Here is an 18,855-nt window from a genome sequence, read left to right on the forward strand (position 1 = left end):
AAAACATCAAAACGGAAAACCAACGAAAATCTGATATTAAGAAAACAAATCGCTCAAATTACGCCAAGGGCGAAAAAGTACAGAATAATATGGATATCAGAGTTGCGAAGAAGGAATCGTTCACAAAGCCGAAACGTTGTCACGCTTCCCAAGTATACCATCGAATGGAGCAAGCTCGAAAATAAGAGCTCTGGAAAATCTAGGATAGATTTGGCACTGGATTTGCTTCAACGAATCAGTCGAGAAGAGGATATTCGTAATTTCATGATTGATTTCCAGAAATATCTCCAACAAAATGATTCGCAGTCCTTCCAAGTCCAATTGACGCATTGGCAAACGATTATTTTTCAAGAAAAATGTAGATTCTCTAACAATCAATTGCGGCGGGTGAAGCAATACTATAAGATGTTCACCGATCTTGAAATCATGCCAACTATTAATTTGACGATGCAACTGAAAACGAGAATGTCAACTATCGACAATTATAAGGCCACAACATATATATCAAAAGGAGAAAAGGTGACCGTTGTCAAAATTATCGATGTCGAGAAAAGTGTCATTCCGAAGCTGGAGCGTTTTTCTGTATCAAAACAATTACGCCATGATTCCTATACCGATGGCAAAATTGTTATCGGAATTGGTGGAGATTCGGGAGGAGGAACGACGAAACTTTGTCTTCTGATCGGAAATTGTGATCATGCGAACTCGCCGCACCGAATCGTCCTTCTCGCTGTTTTTGATGACTCTGATTCGCGGGAACTTATCATGGCCTACCTGTCTGATCTTATCGTGAAGATCAACAACTTCACCAGCATCACCTATATGGAAGATGGAAGGGTGGTGACACGTGGCGTTGTCCAAAAAGTAGTCGGTGATTTTAAGTTTACATGTGATTTACTGTCACATAAAAAACAATGTGCCACCTATTTTTGCCCGTTTTGTTTCGAAACCAATCCAAGAGGAGGACTGATGCAAAAGCTTAAAGATCTGAACTTGCAAAAGATATATTTCTTGAGAACAATGAATTCTTACAAGCTCAATTCTAAATACGGTAGCTTTGGTGTCAGATGCGGAAGTGGACCAATTCTTCAAAATGTCAAGTTGGAACACTACTTGCCTGCAATGCTACACTTGATTGTCGGACTGTTCACGAAATACATCTTTGAGCCGATTTGGATGGCCGTTGTGAGTTTAGACAATAAAACATCATTTGAAATTCGAAGAAATAAAGAAGAGACAAAAAGAGTTGCCGATTTGAAGATTCAAGACGCGAACAAAAAATTCGAAGCTTCACCACTTAAGAGAAAAAGAGAGATGAAAGCACAGTTTACTGCTCTGAAAGAAGAAAAAGTGTTATTGGACGAGACGCTGGATGGACTTGCTGGTGGATATCTTAAACAATTTGAGAATGATCTGGAAGAAGTTGGTGCAACACGCCGAGCGTGGTTTCAAATGTACACTGGAAATCACACGAAGCTGATTTTGTCTGAGAAAGGTGTCACAGCTGCATTCAAAAATCTGAAAAACCACATGACTCCGATGCTTCTGAATGTCAAGAACGCGATGAGCAGGCTGTCCAAAATCATGTCATTGTCGGCCAATCGATTGCTCTCTGACGATGACATCAGCGAATTGGATGAGTCGATGAAGGAATTCGTTGAATTCCTACAAGCTGCCCACCCAGAAGAATCAATCACTCAAAAATTGCATGTCCTGGTTGCTCACGTAGTAGAAGTCGCAAAAACGGAAAGGAGCTGGGAAGGCTTTCGGAGCAAGGAATCGAATCGCTTCATGCCGTTTTCAATCGCCTCGAAAGACGCTTCCACTCGGTTAGAAACACAGGGAAAAGATACCTGTACATTGCTAAGGAGCTGTCATGTAGCAATCTAATTTCTGATATGGAGGAAGTAAGTGGAACCTTTCAAAAAAACAAATCGTAACATTTTCTTTGCAGGACGCCTCGTCTTCCCAATAAACCACCCAGCGCTCTCCCTCACACAATTCTGAACCTTTTCGCAATTAAAATTTCGGGATTTCCTCAATATCATAAAATTCGGGATTTTCTATGGTTAGTTGTGCTTAAAATTATTAAAAAATTATTAATTTCATTAAATTTCAGGTAAAAACATTGACAAGCAGATACTCGGTGCAAATTTGATGGATTTCTCATCAATATTTTGTCGAGGATTTCATAAGCGGAGATGCTCCACATGGTTTCTTTCAACTTGGAAAATTGTCGATGTGACACCTTAGGATTCTATCGAAAAGCTAAAATTCAGGATTTCCTTCGGTTTGTTGGGATTAAAATTATTCGAAAATAATTGATTTTATGAAATTTCAGATTGAAACCTTGTCAATGAGCTACTCAGCAAAATTTCGATGGATTTATCTCAAAAAGTTCACCAGGAGTCGAGGCAATTAAGAAATTTCACCGGGTTTCCTTATTTTCGAAAGTTTTACCTAGAAAAATTTCAACTTGCATCCGTAAAGCGAAGAAGGAGGCTGATTCCACATATTAAATTCGTTTTTTGAATCGATTTGTATGTATTTTTCAATTTTCAATCTTCCGTTTCGATTATTTCTTTGTTTTACTGTTCAAAATTAATTTTTCTGTGTTTCAATAATTCAATTCTCAATTGTTAGCTACTAAATTGAATAATAAAATCTATTTTTTATTTTTTTTTCACCTTGAAACTATTAATTCTGCCTTTTTTCTGCTAAAATTTGCTTCAAAAATCTATTTGCCGCTGCAATGTTTTGCGGACTACGGTACGCAAGTACGCAAACACCGCGATGACACATTGCGGACCATTTCGCTGCGTACCTGCGAGATCTTTCTCAAATTTTACGAGAGATCTAGTTTTTGTGATACCGTGAAGCAAAATTTTGATGAGAAAATACGCTCCGATGGACTGGACTTGCCGCGTTATTCAAATCCCAAATTCGGACACAATTCGACTGGAAAAAAGTCTGTGCGAAGCCTGGAAAACTCGAAATTGGATAAATTGCAAGAAAAAACCTCGTCAAATCAATCATTTGCTATTCATATATATGTAAAAAGGTGGAAACTCCACAGCATCGTACACACATTAAAAATTCGAACTACTAAAAAGACGTGAACATGAGTATAATTGAAACGTGAAAATTAAACTTGTCGACAGTTTTCTTCGTAGTTTTTAAATATTAAACTTGGAACTATGTTCATTTTATTTGAAAAACATTTTTCGAATTTTGTCTACTTTAAAAGTGTTTCTGCTCAATTCGTATCATTTCCTTAAAAGGTTGGTCGATGTTCAATTCTTTAAAAACACGAGAACAAGAGTAATTGAAACGTGAAAATTAAACGTGTTTCTACTACGCACCCGTGGCAACAGTTTTCTTGTTGTTTTTAAATATAAATCTTGGAAATATATTCATTTTTTGTTGATTCAATGTTGAGAATTGTTGTTTTTGTTTGTAAAGAAATGTAAAAACCATTTGCACCATTATACCATTTGTTATTACATACTTCGGGTAGTTTTGAAATTCTTTTGCCAAAAGTTTCAATTCTGCATAGTTATCTTTTCTCGGGGCCCACAGCGCCTCAAATCGGGAGAGTTAAGAAAATCGAGAATTGGAAAGTCCAACGGAGCGCGCTTGCACACTTTTACGGTATTAAATGAGTTTCAGACGAAATTTCGCGATTATTCGAGTTTTCAAGATGAAATTTGGAAAAAATAATTAAATATTGGGATTATTATTGCTTTAAAAAAGTTTTAAAAAACATTTTATTGAACAAATTCAAAATTTGGCTGCTTTTTCATCGATTTTCGAACCGACTAGAACAAGTTAACTCTATGACAAAATTTCTACGCGAAACAAATTTTTTCAAGCATTAATATGGTTGGTTCCAATTTTTAAACGTCAGCTTGATAGAAATAACACGGTTTCACGTCTTGAAATTGTTCAAAAATGCCCACATCAACGGAAACTGTTTAGTTGGCAGCTGATCTTCACTAAACCAACACTAAATGTTCAGATCAAATCACAACTTGTTTGATCATTTGAAAAAAACATTTTTGAATCATTGTTTTCCACAAAAAGCAGATGATAAGTAGTATAGCATGATGAGAATCCATATGATTCTTCATATGCGCATAGCTATAGATACTGTAACTTCGACAACTCCTATCTCCTCAGAGAGGCAAGATATCAAAAAGTGATTAACTAAGAAATTGTAGAACATATCAAAAACTATACTAATTAATTAAAATCATGTGTTTATCTCTTAAGATGAGGGAGTTAGAGCAGCCAGTAGAATAACAAAAAGTATGCAATACAAATGTACGTCTAACTCCCCCATCTTGAAAGATAAAAACGTAGGTTAAATTGAATATCATAGTTTTTGATGTGCTCTACAAGTTCTCAGTTGATCACTTTTTGGTATTTCACCTCTCCGAGTAGATAGGAGTTGTTGAAGTTGAGGTATCTAGAGCCGTAGAGGGTAGAAAGAACCTGATGGTTCCTTATTAAGGAAAAGAAAATATAACACGAAACTTGTAAAAAATGTTAATTTGATCATTTATGTGAGTATTTGAGCCATTTTTTAAGGAAAATTGGAGAGCAACACTTACATAAGAAATTTGGCGTGGCATAGATCCATTGGTAGATTAGAACATTGAAATTTGATCAGAACTATTTGTATTTTTAGTGATTTTGATTGATTTGTAGCTTTATTCTAGTGAAATCTTTGATTTCATAAAAGTTTTTTAACCAATTTTGCAAGATTTCCCTTGATAAATGTTGCTTTACTTTTTTATCGATTTCGTTTTATCAGTCAAATTAATGACTAAAACTCTTTAAAAAGATTCAAACTATAAGTAAAAATTCTAAAATTGAATATTTATGCAATAAATTGCTCTAAAATCAATTTTTATTTGCAAAATTCTGTTTTTGGTCAAAAAAATTTTCAGATTCGCCGAAATTCAGAGCTCATTTCGAGCTTATTTGGGGAAAAATTTATATTAAAATGAAGTACATCGCATCGCGAACAGTCTCTGGGCGGTCCCGCATGTTGAAAATTGCTTTAAAATCCCTAAAATCCAGCAAAAACGCGATATTTTACTGTTTTGCTACACATTAATTCCAATTCGTGCGACGTCTGCAGCAAACGTGCTCCCGCGCCAAAACCACTTCTTTAGCTCTTCTCTCCCGATCTGAGGCGCTGTGCGGGGCAAATGATGAATGCCATACTTTAGAAATATGTTCGAACATCCAATCTTCTGGTTTTGCTCATGTCGTTTTGACCGAGAAGGAGACATGGCAAGGCAAGGTTCAAATGTATTCCCAAGAGAAAACTGACCAGTTGACCTGGGGTCAGTAGGTCATAGATATCGTTCGGAGTCATGTTTACAACCATCTGAGACTTATTTTTATTTTTAGTCACTAAGACACCAGAGTTATTTGAATTCCTCACACGAAGTACATACGAAATTTGAATACTGAAGAATTTTCGCTGCGAGACCAGTGGTCTTCGCTGCGAGGCCACAAGGTGCTACTGTAGTTTTTTGGGAAAATTTGTTTTTGTTTGAATGTTTTTTTTTGCAGTTTTAGAAACTTTTTTTTCGAATTTTGTCTAGTTTAAAAATGTTTCTTCCCATTTCGTTCCATTTTCCTTAAGATTTTGCGAAATTAATTGATTTTTAACTCTTTTTTCAATTCAAAAACGATTAAACATTCTCAATTTCACATATTTTTCCAGAATAGTAGCTGTTTTTCAGTAGTTTTTCCGAAAATTTTAAATTCCCTTCGCAAAAAGTGTCATTGTATTTTTTTCCACGGATTTTCTATTTTTTCAATTAAAACCTATTAAGTGTACACACTTCAAGTTATTTAAATGTTTTTCTTACTTTCCACCGCCGTGTCTTCTTCTCCAATTATGGTGCGTCAATAGTCTGTGGAAAGCGGGATTTTTTCGTGGTCCGATGTGTCCATAGTACGCGGAAAAAACCAGTGAGTTTCTCGCTTTGCTATTGGTCAATTTCGAAAAAGTGGGCGTGTCCAACCAATTAGAGGCTGTAAAATTTTAAGCTGAGCAATGGGATGGCGAAAAAACTGCAGGCCACGTCTACTTTTTTGAATTTTGAGGAAACAAAGCAAGGAAACTACGGTTTTTCTCTGCACTATAGACGCCTCGGACCGCGGGAAATTCCCGTTTTCCGAAGACTATGTATGGGCTCACCATTAATTTTTGATCTACCTGTTGAACTTGACTCCGCCCCTCTCATCTCATGCTGCCGTTGATATTTTTGTTGTGGCTTTCTCGTTGAAGGAAGGGGAAGAGCTTATTAGTCAATAAGGTAGATCAAAAATAATATACAAGAAAAATTTGCGATCGTTTTTTTTTCGATAATTGCACGTGGGAAAATTTGAATTTGAACACAATTTTGTTTGATTTCAAAAACATTTTTCGAATTTAATCTAATTTAGAATTTTTCTCCCAAATTCGCTTTAACTCTATTGAAAATGTTGTACAATTGATTGATTTTCAAATATTTTTCAATTCAAAATACCAAAACTGTCGTAATTTCACATATTTTTAGAATCTAGCTGTTTTGCAGCAGTTTTTTTCCGAAAATTTTTGAATTCCTTTGTGAAAAGTTTCATTGAATCCATGTTTTCTTCGGATTTTCTAAATTTTCAATTAAAACCTATTAAGTGTCTCCAAAAAGAGAACAGCAACCCAATCAGCGTTTTTCTCCGCCAATATTTGGACCGATCAGAGAAAGTGAAAGGAATTCGAAGACGCTGATTGGTTCGTGTGCCTGACTTACATTTTGGAGGGAGCTCAAACGGCGATTCTAAACATTTGAAAACTCTTGTCTGATGATTTCTCAGATTTATTCATGAGGAATAAATTGCGTGGGAGTTCATTGTATTAAACGCAAGATATTAAGCAAACTTCCTGGAAAACATTTTAACTTACTGAATCGGAATTTCCTGAAGATTGTAGGCATCGTCGGCGAGATGCGCGGTGATTCTTGCCTCCCAAAGATCGAAAAGAGCAACTTCGCCAGCGGAGAGTCCAATACGATGTACTCTGAGAAATTGTCAATCAGAAATTGTCTGATAACAATCAGAAATTGTCTGATTGTTTCACAGACTGGGCCAAAACGATCTCTGCGACCGTTAGCAGCAATATCCAATACTCCGTAATAATAATAATACTTTTCAGCGGATTCTCCATTGCTGCTTGCCTTGATTTGGTGCAAAACGTTTTCGGAATCGTTCAAGCTTGGCCCAACGACTTGATGGACCGTACCTCAATGATCCAAGTTACCACAGACTTCAATGCTGGCTGGGTTGCTGCTCGAAACGAGGCAAACGTTGCTCAATTGGATGCTCTTCGTGGTCAGGCTGACAATATCGATTCCATGGCCAAGAAATGCTTCGGCAGATCTACCGCTCAAAACAAATAGTCGTTCTTCGATTTGTTCTTCTCCATCTCATTCTCATTTTTTTTTTTTTTTTTTTTGTACATTTTCCGACACATTCTCGAGTTGTTTTTTCCCATTTTTTAAATTTATATTTGACGCCACTGCAGGAATGAATGAGATTTCCTTGTCCCACATACCACAATACATTATCTTTTAAATTCTGAACTGATTGTGCATGCAAAAGTGCATCGATGTGTTTCACGGTAGCACAGAAACTATCACGGCCCGGCGGGGGGTACATGGACGAGAATTCTCTACCGTATTCCAATTTGGCTGACTGCGTGCTCAACGTTGAATACTCAGTGTAAACTTTCGTACACCGTTGCGTACTGCACAGCGCGCATTTTAATTGACGACATTTAGCAAAAATTGAACAGAAGATTTTTCGGAATTATGAAGCTCAATTTTCACAAAAATAATGAGTTTTTTGTAGAATTTATGAAAAAACGTGAATATATAGATTTTTTGTTCATGATATTCAAGAAAAATCGATTTTTAGTTCTTCACAGAGTAATCCTATCGCATTTCACTTGCTCATGATGTTTTTGCTCGACTTTAGGACGATAAAAATGCGAATTGTTGATAAAATGAATGAACAATATAAAGAAGTGCAAATATGACTTCAACAAGTGTTAAATCCCAAATTTTTCCTGCGATTTTCTGCTAGATTCTTGGTTTTGAGTAAACAGTCTGATATATTCATGATTATAATGATAACAATAACGAACATAATAATAAAAATGGAGAACACAGAGAAACAACAAATTGCAAAAACAGCAACTGATATCAGAATTAACGACGACCACGGAAACCGCCTCGGTCTCCACCTCGCCCACCACGGAAGCCACCACCTCTGTCGTGTCCTCTGAATCCTCCTCGATCGCCTCCACGTCTTTTAAAGCCTCCTCGGTCTCCACCGAATCCCCCTCTAAATCCTCCATCGCGGTCTTCTGATCTACCACGGAAGCCTCCACCTCCACCAGGATCTGTTGAAAGTCCTCTGAAGCCTCCTCGATCGCCACCTCCACGGAAGCCACCACGATCCGCGGATTTTCCTCTATCGCCTTCGAGGCTTCAGTTGTACCCCATTCTTCGTTGGCACGCTTCAGATCTCTACAAAAAAAAAACAAATTAGAAGCATTCAATTATCGAAATGTGTACCTATCCCGATTAATCGCAATCTGTCTATTCTTCTCCTTCTGATTCTCAACTTCTTCAACTTGTCCAGTAGCAGCAGCTTGCTTACGAGCAGCATTCTCCCGAATCGCCTTCACCTCTGCCTCCTCAGCATCCTGTTGCTCCTTGACAATCGTAAGTCTTCGAATGACACGTTGCTAACTCTCCTGCTCACGACGCTTTTTCATCTGCTTCTTCTTGTTCATAGTCACCGCATTATGCTTGTGATAGAGAACCTCTCCCTCATCGATTTCTTCTTCATTTTGACGAGTTCCAGGGTCAGTCGAGTCCGATCTCACGAAGACGGACGTTGCTATTCTGGCCAACTCCGCAGTCACGTCCTTCATAAATGTCTTGTGGAAGTTCTTCTTGCTAAGGGGGCTGCTGGAACCAATGTCGGCATGACGAGAGTTCCGGTCTTCTGGATCCATTTCCTGCGTGGGCTGTGGCGACGAGCTGCACGTCTGAAAATCAAGTTTTTGTAATTTTTGGGCGCATGATATGGAGCTGAATCATTCGATTTTAGAATCAGCAAGCTTTTATTCATATTTTAGGATCTTTTTAAAAAATCTGGACCAACAGTTTTTGAAAAAAAATACTTTTCGTTCAGAAATGTACTGATTTTCCACTGATTTTCACGAAATTTGAAAAAATCAATAATTTGGGCGCATGATATTGAGCTGAATGTTTCGAATTTAGAATCAGCATGCTTTTATTCATATTTTAGGATCTTTTTAAAAAATCTGGCCCAACAGTTTTCGAAAAAATTTAATTTTTGTTCAGAAATGTGAATATTCACGAAATCGAAAAAAATAATTGCAAAATCCGTCAGCTGAACATTCAAAACTTATCAATTTGAAATCAGCATATTTCAGTGTATAATTAAAAAAGGTTTCAAAAATTCTGAGACCAATTTTTATTGAGAAAAATAATTTTTCGCTCGAATTATTGAATTTTCACTAAATGCAAAAAACAGTAAACTTGGGCCCGTGCTACAAGCCTGAATCTTTCAAATTAAAAACCAGCATGATTTTTTCAATATTCTAGGACGTTTAAAAAAAATCTGGACCAACAGTTTTTGAGGAACGTAATTTTTTATACAAAAATGTACTGATTTTTCACTAAACTCAAAAAAATAGTCAAGTTGGGCCCATGCTATACACCTAAATTATTAAAATTCAGAACCGCCATGTATTTTTTCATACTATAGGCTCTTTAAAAAAAATCTGGACCAACAGTTTTTGAGATATTTAGAAAAACAACTCACTTTTCGACGTTTTTCGCCTTTTCGCGGCTCACCCGGTCGATTTTTGCGGCGATTTGTGTTCTTTCGCTGAAAATATTATTTTTATTTCAATTATTAACGAAGAAAACAAGAAAAAACGACGAGAAAACATCAAAAAAACGCGAAAAAACATCGAAAAACCACCGAAACCTCATGAAAAAAATAAAGCATTGCAGCCGCGGGATTAGTTTTCGCAACTTTCTAGGCCATGTCCCGTTCGCCGTGCCGTGAACTAGATCTCTCGTAAAATTTGAGAAAGATCTCGCAGGTACGCAGCGAAATGGTCCGCAATGTGTCATCGCGGTGTTTGCGTACTTGCGTACCGTAGTCCGCAAAACATTGCAGCGGCAAATAGATTTTTGAAGCAAATTTTAGCAGAAAAAAGGCAGAATTAATAGTTTCAAGGTGAAAAAAAAAAAAATAGATTTTATTATTCAATTTATTAGCTAACAATTGAGAATTGAATTATCAAAACACAGAAAAATTAATTTTGAACAGTAAAACAAAGAAATAATCGAAACGGTAGATTGAAAATTGAAAAATACATACAAAACGATTCAAAAAACGAATTAATATGTGGAATCGGCCTCCTTCTTCGCTTTACGGATGCAAGTTGAGATTTTTCTTGGAAAAACTTTCGAAAATAAGGAAATCAGTGGGAACTTCTTATTTCCTCGACTCCTGCAGGATCCTGGTGAACTTTTTCTGTTAAATCCATCGAAATTGTGCGGAGTAGCTCATTGACAAGGTTTCAATCTGAAATTTTGTGAAATTTTATATTTTTGAATAATTTTAATCACAGCAAACCTAGGGAAATCCCGAATTCGAGCCTTTCGATAAAATCCAGAGATGTCACATCGCCACTTTTCCAAAATGAAGGAAACCAGGTGGAGCTTCTCAGCTTTTTGGCTTCCTGGTCGAAATCTTGATGAAAAAACCATCGAAATTTACTTGAGCAGCTTCTTGGCAAGGTTTTTGTCTGAAATTTTAGGATTTTAATGATTTTTAACATTTTTAAACACAACTAACCATAAACAATCCGGATTTTTTCGGTTTTGACTGAATCCTTGGATTTATGTAGAAAACATGCCCAGAAATCAAGGAACGAGGTGGAACATCTCATTTTTTTGAAATTCTGGTGTAATTCTTGATGAAAAATCCATCGACATTACGTTGAACGTCTTCTTGGCAAGGTGTTTTCTTCTGAAAATTCATGATTTTATGTACTTCCATTTTTTTAAAACTTAAAAAAATTTTACCAGGAACCTGAGAGTGCTATATTCATTGATTTTTTTCTCAATTTAAATGTTTAGAACACAATTTCAGATAAAAATTGAGGCATAGTGAAACTGTTTTGTTCAAAAAACGCGTTCACTTCTAGAGCCTATATCTCCGAGGAAAAAATTTTTACGGCAAAGTGATCAACTGCAAAGTTGTTTATTTTAGTCTAAAGAACAACTTTGTAGTTGAACATTTTTTACCAAAAAAATTGGTGACCAAAATATGACCATGAAAAGAGCAATAGAAAATATGCATGTAGTTGCCGTATTTCACCCACTCTTATCTCAGCCACCAAATTTTTTGGTGGAAAATGTTGAACAACATAGTTGTTCTTTACATCAAGATGAACAGCTTCGTATTTGATCACTTTGTCATAAAAATTTTTTCCGCGAAGATATAGGGTCTAGAAGTTAATGGGGTATTTTGAATGTAGGAGTTCTACTGCATCATAATTTCTCACTTGATGCTGTTTTTAGTGCATCCGAACAGAGGAAACAACAAACTTTGCCTTTTTCTGTAACATCTAAGCAGTTTTTGAAAAGTTTTCGAAAAAAAAATAAATTTCAGTTTTTGAGATTTAATTTTCAGTGAAAAAAATTTACTTTTGGAAAATTTTAAGTGAAAAATGTACCGTTTCTGAAAATGTTTGCTTTTATCGTGTAGAGAATTTTTAGCTGGTTCTAATCCGGCAAGAAAAACAGAACATTTTGTGATCGTTTTCGAAAAAAAAATTTTTTTCTTTAATTTTAAGTGCAAAATTTTAGTTTCGATAATTTTTCTGTGAAGAATGTACGATTTCTAGAAAATTCTGCCTGTATCTTGCTTAAAATGAACAGTTCTTTCTTTTTAAAGCAAAAAACTAACACATTTTGTGATTTTTTTTGGCAAAAAAAATTATTTTATAATTTCTTATTTCAAAAAATGTTTTTTCGAAAAAATTTTAATGAAAAATTAATATTTCTTTATGAACTTAGTTCCGTCTTATACAAAATTTAATGCTGATTATAAAATAACTATAAAACGTGAAGAAAAAAACCATCACACCACAACCTTAAACAAAGTACAGTAACCCTACAGTAACCGTACAGTAATCCTACAGTATCCTACAGTACTAATACAGTACCTTGACATATGAATTTATATTTTCAACTTACATTATGTTTCGAACACATGGTTCATAAATCTGAAACATTGCTCATAATGTTGTGCAAAATGCCAAACTAATTTGGCAAGTGCCAAAGTTATAAGTAACTTCGAGCTCTTGAAAGGTTTTTAAGTGTTATATGTAATTCTGTATCAAAAAATACATATGCTAAAAATACATTAACTAGAGAAGGAAATTTATCATTGTCTTGTCTCTTTCTCAATTGCCAGAAATCCTGTTAAGTAAATGAGTCGTTACCTCCGCTGGCGACTTTGTTGCAAGTCTCATTTACTAGAATGGTAGATTGAGTATTCAACGCACATGTAGTGAACCAGGCAACCAATTTGCACATTTAATTAATTAATTATTCACTTTTTTTCAAATTTTTTTGTTCATACAAGCTCATTTCAAGAGCAAAATGGACGAAACTGCAAAATGGTTTACTTGTTTTGAATGGGAGCAGGTTATCAGAGAAAAAAAGTGAGTTTTTAATTTAAAAATATCAAAAAAATAAACTAATTAAATTTTTTAGGTACATCGAAGCTACTCAAGTTACAATCAGAGAACTGGAGATGCTGAAAGAAGATAAGAAGTTAACCTTACGTGTCCCACAAGCATGTAATGACAAGCTTCCGTTCGATTACACTTGCTGGTCAAAATATCAAAAGATGGGAGATCATGTTGTGAGACATGAACCAGTTTATGGAAAATTTCAACTGTTCGGTCAACGAACAACTCATGTCAAATGTACACAATTTGAAACAGGATGGATCACACGCCATGTAGAGTTGCTCGATAAGCTTGCAAGTTTATTATTTGTATTTTTTTTTTGTTCCCTACGAAGGATATGTTTACCTACATTACACAGTCCACAGCAATGACTACCAGCTACCGGATTTCAATAACATCAAGAGAAGACTTCCGAGTAAGTATCAATTATCGAAAGCAATAAAAAACAACCTGTATTATTTCAGAGTATATCACTGCAGTTTTGAAAACCGACGTCATTCCACACCGTACCATCAGAGGAGCTTTGAAAGTGGCGAGAGACAATGATATCCCAATCACGTCCAAACAGGTAATTTTGTAGTCTTACTTACGAATCTATTCAAAAAATTAAACACTTCCTTGTTACAGATGCAAAACCAGTTTCGAGGTCATCCTACTGCAGTACCTGGGAAAAGTGGTCCACGTCCTGCAACAACTGTAGAGCATCTGGAAAAGCTGAAAACAGAACTCGAAGATGAGGTTATGTTCAGCATCGGTATAGTTAAATAATATTCCAAAATGTGTTAATACTTTTTTTTCAGACTCAAACTCTAATTTGGCCTTCACGATCTACAAGCATTTCCCAGATGCAATGAAGCTATTCATTGCTGGCTGTCCAGAAGAGACTGAATTAGACGATTGGAGAGATGAAGTGGAGCGTATTTGTGATATGGACTCAACATCACGGAAGTCAGCTCTTAAAATCCTTCTTGAAAGAACCACTGATGGCATACGATTCAAAGCAAGGATTTTTCTGGACTCTACTTTTGAACTTACCGATGGCTATGTAACTGTCGTTATGGGCGAACTAAATAGTTTCAGGTGTGCATTAAGAGTCTCGGGTCTACGAATTTTCATTGAAATTAAATCAAATGAAAATTTCAATTAATTAAATTATTTTAAAAAAATTAATTTAATTAATTTATAAAATGAAATTTCAATTTCAATCTATATAACTAATTTAATTAATTAATTAAATTAAATTTCAATTTTAACTCATAAAATTAATTCAATTTAATTAATTAATTTAACTTAATTTCAATTTCAACTCATAAAATTAATTCAATTTAATTAATTAATTTAATTTAATTTCAATTTCAACTCATAGAATTAATTCAATTTAATTTATTTATTTAATTAAATTTCAATTTCAGTTCATTAATTATTTTTCAGAACAACCACATCCGACAAACCACGAGTTATTCCTCTGGCATATATGATCCACACGGACAAACTGGCAACAACTCATGAAGCATTCGCCAATTGGCTCACCGACAAATTCAATGCCATTGGATGGGGAGGTCGTAGATGTCCGTGTCTACTAGTTGATGGAGAAGCTGCGCTTGTCGTTTATGCTGAAGTATGAATAATATTAAAATGCAGTTTTGAAATGTTCAAAATTTACAGAAGCTAGACACTGACCTTGTCAGATGTGATGTTCACATCATGAGCCTCATGCAACACAAGTACGGAAAGAAAGTGTTAGATTCTGACCGTAAGCTCCTATTTGGAGAATGTGTAAGTAAAACATGCGAGACTTATGAAACTGTTTGAATTTTTTCAGAGAAACGACACGTGGAAAAGAGGATTACTTGGCAGTTTTTCTGAAGCAGATTTCGATGAAAGCCTCAAAAAAGTTGAAACGAAATTGTCGCCCAACGTTTCAGACTGGTACTTAGATCTACTGAACTATTTAATTTCAAAATTTTATTTTAGGGTTAAGCGAAACCGTTTCATGTTGATTCTCAATGCATCTGTACTATAATAAGGGTTAAGAAACGATAGGGTAAATGACATATGTATGTCTAAAAGTTTAAAAATCCCCAGCCAGCCGTTGGCCGCGCCGGAGGCGCAGTCAGCGGCTGGTCTATGATAAACCAGCCAAATATTAAGTTTGTTCATTGAAATTTTCTTTAAAAAATTTTTGTGAGCGGCAGTTATTACAATATTTCATTATTTCTTCCAAATTTCATCTTGGAAACATAAATAATCGCGGAATCTCAATTTTCACAACTCTCCCGATTTGAGGCGCTGTGATATATCCAACCAAAATTTCCTCCACGGAAAATGCACCGACTTTCTCAGAGGCACCACGTTTTCTAGATCTGTTTAAAAAACTAGATCTACGAAAATAAGATCCATCAAAACAATATCTACATTTCTAGGACCTGGCACCGGTCCAACTGCGGTTTTCTCAATAAAAAAATTCATTGAGAAACCCACAGTTGGCACGGTGCCAGATCCTAGAAATGTAGATCTTGTTTTTGAACAGATCTTGAAAACGAGGTGCCTCCTTTCTCATTTCTCTCTTCGAAACACTTATTTTCATATGCTAAGGGTACATCGGATTGGCGGTACATTTGTTCTCTAATCCGCGATGTTTTCGATCTGGACGATCAGGTACTGAAGAGCAAATCTACGAAGAGAAGTAATCCTGGGACGAGGATTGAACTTTGCCACGTGAAGCACACGGTGGTGCCGACGAAAATCAATGAAATTGTGAATCGATTGGAAAAGACTCGTTGGAAGGATGATATCGAATATAAGATATTGGAAGAAAAATGTCTTGAAATCTGAAAATTTCAGCCAAAACTGCCCAAACTTAGTAAATATCAATTTTGAAAAAATCCATTGAAAATTGAGTTAAAAATTCGAAATTTTCCGAATGTCTTGGCTAATTTATGCATTTAATTGATATTTAACCGAAATTTTAAAAAAAGCTCAGTAGACATATTGAAGCAACAAATAATGTCAATTAACACAAAAATTTATTTGAAAAATTATAAAAAACCAGCCGTTCGCACGCGCTAAAGCGCGTGCTCCGACTGGCTTTCTTCTATGCCTTTCCCATAAATATTAATACATTTCAGTGATGACATTGAAGGATGAGAAAGCTAGCACTCGAGTTGCTATAAATGTTCTATTCGTTAAAATACCATCCAAAATGTGTACAGCATTTCGAAGCGGATTTACCTGCATTTTTGTAAAAAAAATTAGAGACTGTAGTTTTTTTAAGTAGAAAAAATCAAACACAGTGACCTCGTTATTTACCTTTTGTAGAAAATCGATTCTCAAGAGAGCAATATGTTATTGTAAATTGGCTGATTGGCATGACAATTGGTGTGCATTTGTATTTACAGTATTGGTCAAAAAGGCAAATACGGGAAGGTGGGGTCAGCCAACAAACCATATTGGTTCTCAGTCTACCCTCCTCCATTCATTCATCTTCTTCTGCCACAATGAATGCTGTTGCTCCAATTCCTTTCCCACTGCTCAATCTACCTGAGAAATTGACTCGTTATGTTATGTTTTTCAAAGAATGGATATTCAAAGCTTGTAAGTAAAAACACGCAATAAGTATTTATTGTAAAAAGCATGTTATTAGGTAGTAAAAAGCGAAAACATACATTAATTGGAGGCAGTAAGGTTTTTTGTAATTCTTAAAGTTTATCACATTTTTTCATTTTCCGGCAGCTCCTTGCCAATTTTCATCAGTTTCCAAGTTTCGCCAAAAAAAAAACTTGGTACAGAAGCTGGTAAAACGTGGGTACGTTGAGGCCGATGCGGTGTTTGAAATTGGGCAAGGCCAATTGGAGTAAAGGTTGGTGGGAAAGTTTAAACTAGAAAACTCAAAGTTTGGTCAAACTCGGGCTAAACTTGGATAAAAGTTGTCAAAACTTGGGCAAGAAACGCCGAGAATAGTACAACAGTCCACATACAGGAGAGGTTGTTTTAACAAATTCCGAATTTAGTGAACGAGGCCGATCAAAAACAAATGTTGCTGAAAATTGAGATAGTTTCTTTTTTCAAATATTAATTTTTTTCCAAAACACTTACGACAGTCGAAAATTTTGGCAATTTTATAGAAGTATTATTGTGCCTGTATTGTATGTTATAATAAATTATCAATTTTTGCAGAGTTGGATTCACTTTCACATCGGAAAAAGCAAAGATACAAACAGAACTTCTGGGTTTGAGAGCCCAGTGTATTGAAGTGGAATTACAACATTCAATAACAACCCAAGTTTCCATGGGCAACCATAATATTAATTTAATCTTAAAGAAAAAAGAATTCGGAGTGGATACGTTTTCCCTTCACATGTCAGTCGACTATTCCTATTCCCATCTGTGAGTTATTCCGAAGTTTGGAGTGAGACAATTGATTGAACATGTTTGTGAAATATTTCACCATCAGAAGATTGAGTTTTCCCAGCGTGGTTTATCTCTAGATGATCCACTGAATACATTTGAGATGTTCGATGGAATTAACTTTGGAAAGTTTACCACACGTATCTTTCAGAATCTCAAGGGTTCTTATTATCAAAAAGGTCTGAAAACGTTTTCTCTCCAATCTGATTCAGTTGACCTGATCGCCAACCCATTTGACGATCCGATACAAATGAATGCAGTTTTATGCCAAAACCTACACGAAACTTCGTTGAAATGGTTTTTTAAAGCACAACCTGAAGACTTATTGATATCCAATTCTCGTTATCTGTCGATAAGCGAAGACATGAATTCAAAGAAGGTCAACCTATTTTTGAAACATTGGATTCACGGATCCAACAAGAGAATGGAATATTTTGATGTGTGTTTCCGAGTTGTTAGGTTTAATGATGATGTTCTCAAAGTTCTCTTCAAGAACCTGGATTACTGTATTGCACCTGTGGAAAGAGAATTATTGGTTCAACCACCTGGAGAAAAGGAACAAATTGTCAAAGGAGGATATGATGTGAGACGAATGGATGGAACAGTAGCAACTATTATTGTAGATCACATTCAATCACTGTTGAAAATGTTTGTGCGCGGTTAACTTGTTATTTGTATAATTTTGCTTGTATTTGTTAAATTTGGAGTACTTTAGTAAATAAAGAATATATAATAACAATAATCATAATTTATTATGTTCTTGAAGAAGCGTGAAAAGAAAAGAAAGTTGATACATACATACAAAGTTTCGTGGTCAGAGGGTAGACTGGGAGATTGTGGGCATAGTCAGAGAGCATAAGAAAGAATTGGATCAAAGAACAGGATAAATAATAGATCGTAGGGATTGAATTTTAATGATCAAGAGTAGATGTCGCTCATTTCCTAGCATAGTTATCCTTGTTTAATTTGGATACAAATTTTTTTGAATGATGGTTGACTTAACGTTTCCTAATTTTAGATTTACATCTGCTCCAAGAGAACTTATTTTTATAATGCGTTCTAGTGTTGTCCGAGAATGTAAAAAATACAGGTACTTTCAGATATATTTTACCGTTTAACATTTTCAAAATAATTTTTTTATCGGTGTTCAGGCGTCGTTCTTGCAGCGTTGTGATAACAAATAATTCATTTCTTTCGGTCGAGGCTTTATATTCCGAAACACTTATTGTACAAATACGCGTATATTACTTGATAATCATTTCTGTGTTTTGAAAAGTGAATAAAATGTGTCCCAGAGGAACATGGTTAAATACAATTTTAGTTCGACCCCTTTTCTCGATTTTAATCAATACATTTCTGTGATAGCATTGAGAAGGAGAACACCAATATTTCAATCTGCTATAGAGTTTCGAGTCGGTACAAATATTTTCTAAGATGTGTACAACATTTGGAAGCGGGTGTTCCCTGAATTTTTGTAAAAAAAATTAGAGACTCTGTAGTTTTTTATATCAAACAGTTTCCCTCCCAACCCCGATTGAAACCATCACAGTGACTTTGGTATTTTCCTTTCTCAGAAA

The 18,855-nt window shown here is 35.4% G+C and overlaps 1 protein-coding gene, 2 non-coding genes and 3 pseudogenes across 7 annotated transcripts; 3 read left to right on the forward strand and 3 right to left on the reverse strand.

Annotated features, from left to right (window-relative positions):
* Positions 1 to 7,005: 7,005 nt before the first annotated feature.
* K08F11.1 (Lipoprotein) lies at positions 7,006 to 7,457 on the forward strand (the record flags this gene model as incomplete). 2 transcript variants are annotated; one of them, NM_068221.3, is made up of 2 exons in its annotated part: positions 7,006 to 7,166; positions 7,214 to 7,457. In NM_068221.3, the coding sequence occupies 2 exons, from the start codon at positions 7,006 to 7,008 to the stop codon at positions 7,455 to 7,457; spliced, it is 405 nt and encodes a 134-aa protein (NP_500622.1). The 2 variants fall into 2 exon arrangements, with proteins under 2 accessions (NP_500622.1, NP_001368228.1); NM_001380204.1 differs by lacking the exon at positions 7,006 to 7,166 and having other exon boundaries at positions 7,290 to 7,457.
* Positions 7,458 to 7,579: 122 nt separating this feature from the next.
* Positions 7,580 to 7,598, reverse strand: K08F11.7. The gene has a single exon (NR_053131.1). It is a non-coding gene; the product is annotated as an Unclassified non-coding RNA K08F11.7 (non-coding RNA).
* A 509-nt stretch (positions 7,599 to 8,107) lies between these two features.
* On the reverse strand, positions 8,108 to 10,107 carry K08F11.6 (annotated as a pseudogene). Its single transcript has 4 exons — positions 10,081 to 10,107; positions 9,919 to 9,984; positions 8,637 to 9,115; positions 8,108 to 8,588 (listed from the first exon to the last, which is right to left on the reverse strand). Coding segments are annotated over exons 1-4 (1,053 nt in total).
* A 1,744-nt stretch (positions 10,108 to 11,851) lies between these two features.
* Positions 11,852 to 11,872, reverse strand: 21ur-15541. The gene has a single exon (NR_053132.1).
* A 907-nt stretch (positions 11,873 to 12,779) lies between these two features.
* E04A4.3 lies at positions 12,780 to 14,894 on the forward strand (annotated as a pseudogene). Its single transcript has 9 exons — positions 12,780 to 12,841; positions 12,894 to 13,143; positions 13,194 to 13,286; positions 13,336 to 13,439; positions 13,499 to 13,625; positions 13,672 to 13,951; positions 14,303 to 14,489; positions 14,537 to 14,647; positions 14,694 to 14,894. Coding segments are annotated over exons 1-9 (1,415 nt in total).
* Positions 14,895 to 16,448: 1,554 nt separating this feature from the next.
* fbxb-80 lies at positions 16,449 to 18,020 on the forward strand (annotated as a pseudogene). The gene is made up of 2 exons: positions 16,449 to 16,465; positions 17,048 to 18,020. Coding segments are annotated over exons 1-2 (990 nt in total).
* The last annotated feature ends 835 nt before the right edge of the window (positions 18,021 to 18,855 follow it).

This window comes from Caenorhabditis elegans, chromosome IV (genome assembly GCF_000002985.6).
Source record: "Caenorhabditis elegans chromosome IV".
NCBI lineage: Eukaryota > Metazoa > Nematoda > Chromadorea > Rhabditida > Rhabditidae > Caenorhabditis > Caenorhabditis elegans.